Source organism: Notothenia rossii (genome assembly GCF_949606895.1).
Source record: "Notothenia rossii genome assembly, chromosome: 7".
In the NCBI taxonomy this organism is placed as follows: Eukaryota; Metazoa; Chordata; class Actinopteri; order Perciformes; family Nototheniidae; genus Notothenia; species Notothenia rossii.
This window is the reverse complement of record NC_136905.1, coordinates 54,476,738-54,490,035: the sequence shown is the minus strand read 5'-3', so window position 1 is coordinate 54,490,035 and position 13,298 is coordinate 54,476,738. Positions and strand designations below refer to the sequence as shown.

The window sequence follows — 13,298 nt, the reverse complement described above, 5'->3', positions numbered from 1 at the left end:
TGATATCACGGATGCAGAAAGTCTACCCATCTCCTGTTGCATACTTGAAAGTGAAACCCACCTGTTTCTTGGCCAGTTTAAAAAAAAAAAAAAAACCTTTTCTCTTCTGTATGTAGCACTAAGACATGCTTGGCCTATTTGGAGCTGATGTCCTTGCAGGATTCTTGCTTCTGCGTGTTTGTTCCTTCTTGGTTGAATGCACTTAATGCAAGAGCCTCAGCCAAATGTAACAGCTATTGTAATGATCTGGAAACTCAGTATTTGGTATGATGTCATCAAGCATTTCAAGTCAAAAGGGAAACATTGAAAAGATGTGTGGTATAGTAACTTATTTCTGTGTGTGTAGGTGCGGACGCTGGGCCCTCTGGGTTCCTGTGAAGACGCGGGCTCAGAGGAGCAGGTGAACATGTTCATGGAGCTGGTGGACGGCGTCTTCCTGCACAAGATCATGACACACATGTAAGTAACCCCACATTGAGGGGTCCACATTTTATTTGCATGAGACAGTGAAATAAGTTAGTGTGTGTGTGTGTGTGTGTGTGTGTGTGTGTGTGTGTGTGTGTGTGTGTGTGTGTGTGTGTGTGTGTGTGTGTGTGTGTGTGTGTGTGTGTGTGTGTGTGTGTGTGTGTGTGTGTGTGTGTGTGTGTGTGTGTGTGTGTGTGTGTGTGTGTGTGTGTGTGTGTGTGTGTGTGTGTGTGTGTGTGTGTGTGTGTGTGTGTGTGTGTGTGTGTGTGTGTGTGTGTGTGTGTGTGTGTGTGTGTGAGAGTGTGTGACCACATCCTGACTCGCTGGTTTCAGGTTGTAAATGTCACAGCCAGATGTGCTGCTGAAGTCTGCATAAAAAACAGCACATTATAAGAGAGAGCCTAGTTAGATCATTAACAGTGCCTTTAGAATTGACCCGCTGTCAGTTTGTACTTTGACTCAGGAAGTGCAGTAGCAGACAGGTAGTACACCGACGCAGTGTGCTGTAACAAATCTCAACGTGGACATGCTTGCATGCACCGTTTTCAAGTAATGCTTATAATTATCTGTGCATCTTGCACAGTGACAACATCTGTTCACTGACAGACTGACAGAAATATATATAGTATCCACATTGCAATGTTTTCTGAGCGGCGGCAGCTTTTTTCAATAGATTCCAACGAGAACAGAAAAGTGCTGCACCCAACTTATTTTTTCTGAGCGCTCTGACATTTTTGTTTGGTCACTCCAAGTGTTTTGAGTGAAAATCTTCAAATGTACCTGAAGCACCTAGAGAAGCTTGTTTTTGACTAACCTCATATTGAAACTATCATATTAAAAATCTGAAATTTGATTTGTTGGAGCAGGTTCGACATGTGGACCATCAATTTTGCTGCCGACTTTTAACTTGTCTTACTTCCTGTTATTTGCAATAGTGAAAAACAATGTCAAACAAATATATAGTAGCACAAACGGATGATCAAATCCAAGGGGATGAAGCTAGCCTGTCACACAAAAGCGGTTAGGATATGGATATGCTATCAAGATATTGTTATATAGAAATATCTTGACAGCCTGTTGTATGATATACTGGGATCGCCCCTTGCCTTAATTCTGTTGAACTATGTATGAATGAGCTGTACCGCTAATTCTGACAGCTGTAGTGCATGGAGAACAATCTGTGTACGGAGACAACACAACACTCACCGACAGCTGAGTCCAGTGTCTGCTCAAACAAACATGCTTTTCACGGTTTGTTATTGGACAGTTTACGTCTGGAAAACACATTTTTCCTCCAGTTTCTACATCGATGAGGATGCTAGTTTTCTACAATTACAGTGGCAGTGCGCTCAGAAGAATGATGCTGGGTTCAGCTCTATTCTTTGAGGAGGAACAGCATAAGCTCTGTCCTCATTGGGAACAATTCAAAAAGAATCTGGTGGTTAGAAAAATGTGATATATTAGGGTCAGAAGCCCTGAACAGCAGAACCGTTGACATTTTGCCATGATGACACATACGTACATATGGTAAATGATAAATAAATTCATTTATAAGCGCTTAATTCAGTCTTTACTACTCCTTAAAGTGCATTTACATATACAAGTCAGCATTCATACCCATGCATACTGAGGCAGGGCTACCATGCCTCCTGTTCAAGGAAGCTAACATTCATTAGGTAACATTAAGTATCTTGCCCATCACAAGCTGAAAAATCTTTGCGTTTCTTTCAAGGCTGACAAATATTGTTTTCCTTTCATTCTTTATAAATTGGAGCGACACATTTGGGCACTAAATCTGTCCCGACTGATAATAACGGCACATACCTACTTGTGTGGACTCTAAATCTCCTCTCACCAGACGGCCCTCTGTCCCCAATCACCCCACATGTTCATATATCAGTTATTGTCTTCGGAAACAATGATAATCACCCTATTGTTCTCCTGGCAATGAATGTAGGCTGGGAGGGGGGGGGTCATTAGGACTGTCGGGGGGGTTTATTGGAAAGTGGGTTACGGGCGAGGAGGCAAGGGTGGAGAGCCAGAAGGAATAATAAAGGAAGCCAGGCAGAGAAGCAGTACGCTGTCTGAATTATCTTCATTCTGAGTCACACTGAAACAGGCTGAAGTGTTAGTCAACATAGTGTAACTGAAATGAGGGGAGCTGGCATCTGAAATGGATGTGCTGAAATACTTAAATGTGTAATTTGAGTACAATGAATAAGCTTTTGATGACCTTAAAGTGCAAAGTGAAGTTGAAGTATCTGAAGTGCTGTTCAAACTGTGTAAGTGAAAGTCAAGTAAGAACTTACTCTAACTTAAAGTCAAAGATTGATGTTTTGGCTGAAGTAGAGCTGGAATACACTGTGTATTTCAATGTGTGTGGAATTGTGATTATGTTTTTGTACAAATTTGAAACGCTAAGACCTGAAAGGGCAGGTGATATTTAAAGTGTGAGCTCTGACATGGTTCAAGGATCCATTTTAATACAAGTGCAGAGTGATGTTGAAGTGCTGTTTCCTTACATTTCTGTCTTAACCACTGAACCAGATGAAACCTGGCAAATAATAAAAGCCGAGCTCATTCAAAGGAGAATAGATTAAACCATGTGACATGTCAGTCTGTAACCCTATTATTGTTCAGTTACTGTTTTAATAAACCTATTAGTAGATGAAGTATTTTATTTAGCTTCATTTCAGTACAGTACATTTTCCAGGAGCTCAGATGGTAAGGATCACTTCTGAATGCAAAATGGACGTTTGTTTTCCAGCCTCTGTGTTCTTATTATCATCCCCATGAGGTAGCAGACTGACTCCATGACAGTAGGTTAGCCAGACAGCGTCACCCCCCGTTCAAATGCAAATCAGTCTGGCCCAGGCTGGCGTGTGTCGGGCATAAATCCTAATCCAACACAATAGTAACCCTGCATTTGGGACGTGTGTGTGTGTGCGCGTATGTGTGTGTAATATGATCTTTGTCTTAAGTAGCACCAATTTACTTCAATCTAAGTGCTCCTGTAATGCGTTTGTGTCTCCATAGTGACCCCAGCCCCACCAATCAGAGACTGACCAAGAATGTGAACAATGACGTGTCACTTCGCCTCTACAACCTGACCGTTCTCACCAGACACATCAAGACGTACTACCAGGTATGCTATCACAAGAGCTCGCAAACTACGGCAACACTTATAGGTTCTTTGTAACCAAATATCTCTCAGAGGGGCGTGGGGAGGGGCTCCTTATTTTCATCTAAAGTAACAGACAGAGAATCAGCACTTTGGAAACAGGGCTGAAACAGAGGGGATTATGGGATGCTGCAATGATCTGTTTGGTGTTTCAGCCAATCACTTCAGAGACAGGTTTTGTATTTATCTGAGACCTATAATATATTGATGAAAAACAGTATAATAGGGGATCTTTAAAGCAAACCCACATTTATGATACTTACCTACTCTTTTGTTTAATGGGTGGATCTCCACATATAATCAACACTTTCAGATTTTAAGCGTCTATGCAACCGCCAGAAGTACAAATCTAACGTTAGGCTTTAAAAGAACCACATCACCACCAACGCTAAGCTAAAGGTAGCTAATGTTTGCCGTGGTGACCTTTGGTAGTCTCATTTAGTTACTTGTTAGCAACCTCGACTTTAAGAAACATAGAAGCTTCAGACTCACTTATGGGGTATTTAACCTATTTTAATATTATTATAATTTATCAGACGTATTTGTTCGAGAACAAAATGCGAACATATTTTCAGCTTGTTCGCATTTCAGACATTCCTTTTAGGCATCTAACCAAAAACCCATAAAAAAAAATTGTTAAATTGAGAAGTGCTTAAATGCTAACTCATTTCCAGGTTTTAGGACTCATTCCTGCATCACTCTATGCTGCCATTTGAGAATATTTAATGTTGTATTTTCTTCACTGGCATGATGGATATTGCTTGCTCTTTACTCAGTCTCCGTCTGCCTCTTTCTGTTTCGACGGGGGCTCAAGTATATATGTGTGTGTGTGTGTGTGTGTGTCGTCTCTTTAACATAATTATTGTCATGTGTGTGTATTCTGATGTGATGGAGGTTAAGAATATGGACGGGCCCTGCAGACACACATTCACAAACATTCCTGAACCACATAGTGTTTTTCAGATGGAACACATCAGTATGGATCTAACTCTAACCAACTGCCCGATCATTTTCTAGTCCACTTGCTTGACCACCAATAATCAGATCAATACATGCAGGAAAACACACAGTGTGCCCTGCAAAAGTCATGCTCAGTGGGAAGTGCTTTGATATAACAAATTGATAAAAAACGCTTTACTGCCATACTTTTTCTTTCCTTGTCCAAAAATGTTCAATTTCCTGTTTGCTATAGGTCTGTATGTTGCATCTTTACAAAGGAATGCTTTGTTCACCTTAGCTTTACGCAGCGTCCACACGGCGGCGTGCGTTGAAGCCGGTGGGCGTGTCTGAAACTCGACCAACAACCAATCACTTGAATCTCCCGCCCCGGACACACAAGCACGCGGTTTGATTGGCTAGAGCTTGTACTGGCATATGATTCGATTGGCTGACGCTTCCGTCGAAGCTTCAAAAGTAGAACTTTTCTCAATTTTTGAAGCGAGCAACGCGAGCTAAGCGAAGCAACGGAACTACAATGCAGTTCGGCAAAGCGTGACGTCACCCCATTCAAAGTGAATGGAGAGAAGTGCTGAAGCTTTAGGGCACGCCGCCGTCTGGACGGGCCGTTATGGTGAGAACAGTCAAATTCATTCTAAGACTAGATTTGATTGCAATGGAAAAAAAGAGTCCTAAGAAACGATAAGATTTGGGGGAAGTATGACCAAACTTCCATCCCATATTTTCCCCATTTCAACTGATTGAGGACTGGATAGATTAGAGCAGTTCCCAATTTGCAGGCTGCGGCCCCCTAGTGGTCCGCGGAGGCATTGCAAGTGGGCCGACAAATAATTTTATTATTATTATTAATTTTTTGTACTGGCTAAAGACTCAAACATTGACATAACAATAACATATAGGAGATGACATTCCCATCTCAGACAACAACAGAATAAATAAAGATAGTCAGTCAGTGAAGTCAGTCACTTCAACATTTCACAAACTAAAATAGGTCGTAATACCACCAAAAAAACAACAATGGCATATTTATTGTTCCTTTAATCCCACTCCTCGTTAGAGCTCATTATTTCCCATTTCATGGCGTGTTGAGCCACCCTTTGATTTTTTTGTAGCAATAATAATTGTATTTTTAATCTACTCCTCAAACACCTTAAATGAAGATTACTCTTTGATTGACTTTAAAAAATATGTATTTAAGCCAGAAGAATAATTGTATTTATTAACTGTGTGGTCTTCATCTAAAAGCCCAAATAAAAATATTAAAGGGTGTATATGTAAATTCAATATTTGCCCCCAAATAATTAGCAAAACATTATGATCTTTGTGGAAGCATTTTCATTATTAAGATTTATTTTAATTTTAACCTCTTTTCCTTTCTCTTTCTTGATCCTCCTCAGCAACGGTCATTATAGTCCTTGACAGCGGTCTGTTCTACTGGATTAACAATGTGTCACATGTTCTGAATGGACCAATCAGAACTTTATTTAGCCTCCATATTGTATATGGTTGAATGTGGGCCACAAACATTTGATTCTTAAGTGGGCCCTGAGTTGAAAAAGGTTGGGAAGCACTGCATTAGATTACAAAACAGGCATAAAACAACAAATGTCTCTGTTGACTTGAATGAGAGGTTACCGAGACCCCAGGAAAACTTTGAGAATCCAGAAAGTTTTCTCGTATAATATCGTAGTAGCTTACTATTTAAAGTATCATCATCTAATCATGTTTTCCCCCCAATAAATCCAATAGCTGTAGTGAGATAACTTCAACAGACCATTTGTGGTGTTACATGTTACTTAACGTAACATTGTAGTTGTCCTAGACCCATGGGAAAGTTTATATAATCCAGAAAAGATTTCTATATTGTATCTTAGTACACTCCCATCACTGTGTGGGGTTGGAGAGAGGAAGTGTGTTTTGGTCAACAGGACATGACTGCACGCTGTGTGCATGCACAACACAAGCACAGGATTTATGCCTCTGAACAAGGAGCTGTGATTTGCTTCATCCTAAATGTTTACAAAAAATGTCAAACCAGGGTTAAATCTGTAGTTCAGTTTAAGGTGGGGTAGGTAATTTTGGAGAAACCAGCTCGAGTGCGCTAGAATTTGAAAATACACAACCGGAAAAAATCTGCCACTTCCTTACAGAGCCCCTCTTCCAACACACGAACGCACACATGACCAATGAGGGCACGAGATAAGTTTGTGCACAGATGGAAGGCTGACAGGCAGGTAGGCCATCCAGTTATTTTAGCCGGGCTGGCTAAAATGATTGCTCGTGCTTTTTACAGTACTACGGTTTCCACAGATAAATTCTTTTATGGATTTTTTGTCAAAGCATTTAATATATTCATTGCTATCGGGATGTTAAGAGCCTTCCATGGAATATAACAAAAAGTGTTTCTCAAATAAATTACATACCCCACCTTTTAAGGTGAGGGTGCGTTTGTTTTAGGCAAGGCAAGTTTATTTTTATAGTACATTTCAACACAAGGCAATTCAAAGTGCTTTACAAAAAAAAGCGTCGGACAAAGCTGACTGCAATGACTAACCAGCATCTTTTTATTATTATTTTTGACGCTCCTCCAGAAAACCTTTTTTCGTCCCACAAAGGGGAAACCTACATTGTTACAGCAAGTAAAGGGCCAAAGGTAGCTTAAATAATTAAGAAGCATGCATACAAAATATTTTAAAAAAAGTAGAAATTACACAATTTTCAAAGTGACTTAAATGTTGATGCTTAAAAACATTTTAGGCTTAATTTGAAAACCCCCATTGGAAGCTTAAAATAAAAAAAAAGCCCCTAGTTTTACAATGAGCTTACTCACTCTGTTGCCATCTAATTGGTGCTGCTTATGAGACGTCTTTGTCAATCGCTATATATAGGCTCACAAGAATTTGGTAAACACTGGCTTGACATTTTACCAGATCTTAAAGAATTCAAGTGTATTAGACTGGCCGTCCATTAAAGGAACTCTTAGCTTGGAAAAACAAATTGAGAGCTATCTTAAACCCTTTGGTAGACTATGGAAACATTTTCAAAATAATGTAAACGTTTGCCCGGGTCAAGGACGATACATAGTAGTTGGTGTTTAAATTGGAGATTATTTGACTGTGTGTCCCTCTAAGACGTAGAGTATGTCAACAGAGTGGAGGAGGAATGATTCCTAAACTAGTTAGCATTTTGCCACTTTTAGACTCCAACGTCTTGGAGTACATTTCTTCTGGTTATATTCACAAAATAACATCTGGGGTTCACACAAGTTTACGAGATGATCACGTTTTTTGCTACAAAATAAAATACGTCAGTTAATATTCCACTGGTAATTGTCGGAAGTTTCTGTGTGTCGTAAAAACAGAGTTACCAACAAGTTGTTAAATGAGTCTACTGAACGTCATCAGGGCGAACATTAGCCGCCTTTAGCCTAGCAGTGATATAAAGTCATGCCAGCGTGATGTAGTTCCTTCAAAGCCGTTAGCAATGTACTTCTGCCGATAGCACTTAATATGTTAATATTTGGAGCAGCGTTTCCGCCAGGGGGCCGTCTTGCCGTCAAAAAATATTAATAATTCGAGAGAAGATTAAGAGTTTTTATCGCTTGAAATTACGAAAAGGAAACAGGACAAGGACATCCCTCTGTTGGAGGGGCAAAGGAGTCTGGTGGGATTCTTGTCGGAGTATTGAAGATCGTTTTCCCCGACATCGAAGGTGCCTGATACAGGACAACACGGAACGTGCGCGATTTGGACGCGCTGAGCGGGGGGGTTTTAGTGGAGCACGCGCGTGAGCTGCGAGCACCAGAGCCTCGCAGCGGCGAAACTGAGGCTCCGTGGTAAACTGTGGTAACATGAAGAGCCGAAACAGCCGGCGCTTTAAGAGAGCCGAGCTAAATGATCCGGCTCACTAACGTAAAAAGACAGTGGGCCTATCTATAAGGGACGGCTCAAGTCAAAATTCAAAACAACCCCCCGCTCTCGGGGTGGATGCCCTCTCAGCCCTGGTCTGGCGGAAACACTGATTTGGAGATTATCCTCCTGAACAAACGTGTAATCATAAAAGTGTGTTGCCACAGATTTGAACTTCTGCAATATTCCAAAATCCAATGGAAAAATCCCATTGCGACCTTGTCAAGAAAGCCCTTGCAATGCTAATTTCTTGGTCTGTCTAAAAAATCTGTTCTTGTTCCATGAAAAATTGAATAAGAAAACAAAACAAATATTAACAGCAAGAGCATATTGTCAACAAAAGGTATCGAAACCAAATTGCCCTTTTGTCTTTCCCATAACCCGCCACTCAACAGGTGGACTAGTAAATTTAAACCACACCATGTGACAATTGCAGGAAGCGCCTAATTACAATGCTGTGTGGTGTCAACAAACAATGATAATAATAGAAATAATCAGCAACTGTGAAATAAGCATTTTGGCTCCTACATGTCATTCATTATGCTTAAGGGGGTTAGAGTTGTATATCAAGCTACATATAGAACTGTAGGTTTTTTTATATTTCCATGTAGAAACCACGTTGTAGTTATGCATGTTAGATGATGTTTTCAAGAATGTAGTCCACTTACACTGACCTGGGACACAATCTAAACTGTGTGTGAACCCTACTAAAACAAAGACAGGTCATTATCTGGTTCACTGTGCCACCAAACAGAAAGCATTTCAGATAATATGGAATACTTAATTATAGCATTGATCACACATAGAGCTCAGAGTAAAGAGCACAGCTGCTGCTGACCGTCTGCGTGTATGAAATGGGTCATTCTGGGCAGTATGGTGGTTAATCTCTAACCACAGTCAAACACCCTCAACACACACACACTTCATAGTATAACCGTAAGTCAATGAGTTATGAGCCTCGGAAGGCCACTTAATATAGTTAAGGATAAGCCGCAAGAACACACACACACACACACACACACACACACACACACACACACACACACACACACACACACACACACACACACATACACTATATTCAGCTGTTGATATGGGGCTAGGCGTTGGCTTTCCAGTGTCTCCTCCCAGCCTCCCAAGTGACAAAATGTTTGTGTGTGTGACTGTGTGGGGGGGGTCTGTTACCTCCCTTCTGTTTTGTCTCTTTTGTACAAAGCACAGTAACCTGATATCACGATGCTCTGAATACCGACTCTCTTCACACTCTTGCTGTGTTTTCTCCTAACTGTTCCACCTACATGCTGGAAGAAACGGATTCAATGCTAAACAGAACATTTGTAAAAGACATTTGTACCCAGTAAAAATACCTTTTGGTGGTTACAGCTTCTCAAATGTCACCATGGCCTATTTATAATATCCTTAAAAAGGGAAAACCTTCAAAGAAAATACTGCTGCAATAACCATTAATTGCTGTAAAAGTACTTGCGTAGCTATTCATATCGCACAAGATTTAATGATGAGCTATGTACACATTCGGCAATTTTTTTCTTCTGGTAAAGACTTCTTTGTCATAACAAATAAGAGTAACACTTGCGACATTGTAACTATTATAAAAATAAGCCTAATTTAATAACTCCATGCTCAGGAAAGGGGGAAATATAATTTGCGACAGACAGGTATGAGTGTCGGTGATAATAGGACTGTCTGAGTGGGGCAGGTGTGAAACTCTGGCTCTTGTGAGAGACATTGTATTGTTGTGCAGAACTCTCCTCTGCTCTCTTTTCCTCCAGCTCCTTTCCCCCGTCACTTTAGTCCTCCTTGGTTACCGTGGGAACTGCAGAACAAAGCCCTGTGCCTATGTGGGATGTTTTGAACTCCATATCCTCTGGCCTGCTTTGAACACACACGTACACAGACACACACCCTCGGCAGATTGTAATACTGAGTGAATTGATGCATGTGTATGACTGTGTGTGTGTTGTTGCTGACCCTGGTCAAACCTGTCCACAGTGCTTTATCGCCCAAATAACTGCCATCCACTGTGAGGAATGACTGCAGTTTGGTGTTTGTGTACTGGGTGCCCATTTTGATTTTGATGAGAGTGCAAGAGCATGCTTGCTGAACAAGAATGATTACATTATAACGTATTGGGTTCTCCCTTCCCTGTAGTGTGTTCTATAGGTTTTTCTGTAAATGCTCTGCAAAGGCTCAAATCCCTGTGTTTCTCTCTAGTGACATCACTATGTTACACTCTTTCTAATGGCTAGTGCTCCAACCCACTGTACTTGATATGCTAAGGGACAGGCAGTTAACCAGAACAGACTGGGCTCTGGTGAAAAGGGTGAAAAGAGAAAATCTAGCTCTTTTTGAACATTAAAGCTTTAAAACAAGTCACAGTTGAGGCACCACATTTCAATATGAACCTGTAAATGAGCATATTAGGGCCCCTTTAACCATTTAGGATATCGTGCATGCGTGGGTCTGTTAATGTGAACATCCCCAGGCTTTTTGACTGGTAGAGGGTTTCAGCTGGGGGCTCAGAGACAGAGTGATAATGTTCCCTTTGTCAATAGCAGAACATTCAAAGAAAGCAGAGGAGTTACTATGGAGGAAGGAATGAGCCTTCCCTTGTCTGCCTGCCTCTGTCAGACTGTCTTTGAAAACAATCCGGCAGTAACATTTGGCAGTAGAATATCTTAAGAGCAACATATAAGACTTCGGCTAAAGGAAATGTAACATTATAGGTAATGCTTTTGTACATAACTGTGAGGCACAGAAGCATACTTATTCTCCGTTTGTTTTTACACATTTCATCCAGACTTTACACATTTGGCCAAAGCATAGATTGTCCTTTATTTGATTGTCACATTTAGATTAAGATCATATTGCAAAATGTGATTTGAAGCATAACTGGCATCGCAGTAAGAGTAAGTGGCTTTAAATGTGACACATATCAAATATTGCCTTTCCCATTTGATCCAAAGCCTTGATATTCCTAAAGCTTTGTTTCACATATTGTGTCACCACTGCAGATCAGTTGTTCTCAGGAGGAGAGGGACATGTTGGGATTTAGATTTAAAGCGGAGAACATTGGTCACTCGGTTTAAGTGCGATCTGCTGTCAGTTGCCACCATTTGATTGATCCCGGATTAGAAATGTGGCACGATATAGTGTGCGTGTGTGTGTATAAATGGGCCATGCTGTATTGATGATCTGGTGTTAGCTTTTAGTATGACATGTTGCAGGAGAATATGTATTGATCTGAATAGTCACTAGTATACATGCAAACTCATTGAAAGTCCAATGAATGCCTATTGTGATCATCCTTGACCTCCAGGCTGTGTGTGTGTTCCATGTGTGTACACTGCCAAACCGTAGCGCCACATGCGGGTCCAGGTGGTATACGAGAGTGTAACCAGATCTGCCTCATCTATCATGAAAAGCAGCTAGTAAGCACTGAGCCTGGCATTAAAAACATAACATAAAAACACCAACCTAAACATACAACAGAGCTATAGATTCACGTATCTCTTTCCTCCGCCTTCTAATAAGTGCTAGCATCAAATATTGATGCTACAATTCTAATGGATAAAAACACAATCATCAAACTATGAAATAAGACTTTTATTGCTGAATATAGTACAGTTATTTCACACCATGATTGATTTAGTTATTCAAACAGCAGTGAACTATATTACACTTTTGTTAGATTCTGCAAATGAACTAATATCAAATATGCTGAGTCTAGGGATGCACCCATTTATCAGCAAAACATTGGAAATGGCCAATATTTGTGTTTTCGACTACAATCGGCTGTCTTCTTTCTTTATAGAAATATAGGATATTGGAGAATTCATCCTGTTTCAAAGATTTGACACAATTGAAGAAATAGAGCTGCAACAAAGAACAGGGAGCCGTAGGTGTACAGCAGTTGTTGAAAGAAGAAACCAATCAAATCGTCACATCATGTCACATGCAGTTCACTGTGATCCAATGCATGATGACCATTGGCCTCCTTCAAACAGAAAGGCTCAGACCTCTGTGTCTTTATTTCCGTTAGCTGTTATCCCAGTTAGCTGTATTAGCCATGGACAAACAGCTCATCTTTCACACTACTATGTCTGCATGGTATCCTCCTGCAAAGCTTTAGGGCAAAGAACAGCTCAGCCTAAATTGGTCATTTTGTTTAGCTTAGATGAATACAAGTTTAGCCAAGACTAACTAGAGCTATGACTGACTAGATAAGTCTGAGAGGGCTTAGAATATATAAAGCCTTTTTGATTGTTTATATAACATTTGGTGTTATCACCAATGTAATATATAGGACACACTGAGGGAAGAATCTAAGAAGAGCAAGCTGCTTTTTTCTCTTATGTCATGGAAAATGTCTATTGCTCTTTAGCAGTATATTCAGTGTTTAGATAATAGGTGTCATCACATACTCTTGTGTTTCAGCTGAGTGGCTTTAAAGACATCTGGTGGCCAGCCTACATGTTTTATTCACATAGTGCACTGACAGTAGTGTGTGTGTGAGTGAGAGATAGATAGAGACTGATGTGGTCTCATTACCTGCTGGTGTATAGGCCAGTGTAACAGTATCTGCACCGCTAAACACACTACCTTATACCTGCTACTTGGTTATAACCGTAATGTAAAGTCATTATATTAACAATAATGAAGCTTTTTTTCATAGCACAACAGGATGCAGCTCAAAGTACTTTAACAATTCAGCACAAGACAAAAGAAGACTTTCAATTTGAGTCAGAGGTTAAAACATTTCAGCACAC

At 40.4% G+C, this 13,298-nt stretch overlaps 1 protein-coding gene across 1 annotated transcript in view; it reads left to right on the top strand.

Moving 5' to 3' along the window:
• Nucleotides 1-13,298, top strand: part of LOC307045797 (protein Daple-like) — a 70,331-nt gene that overhangs the window by 3,297 nt on the left and 53,736 nt on the right. The window contains exons 2-3 of the mRNA XM_079691758.1: nucleotides 347-459; nucleotides 3,502-3,660. Of these exons, the coding sequence (XP_079547884.1) occupies nucleotides 347-459; nucleotides 3,502-3,660 (272 nt within the window). The remainder of the gene's footprint in view (nucleotides 1-346; nucleotides 460-3,501; nucleotides 3,661-13,298) is intronic.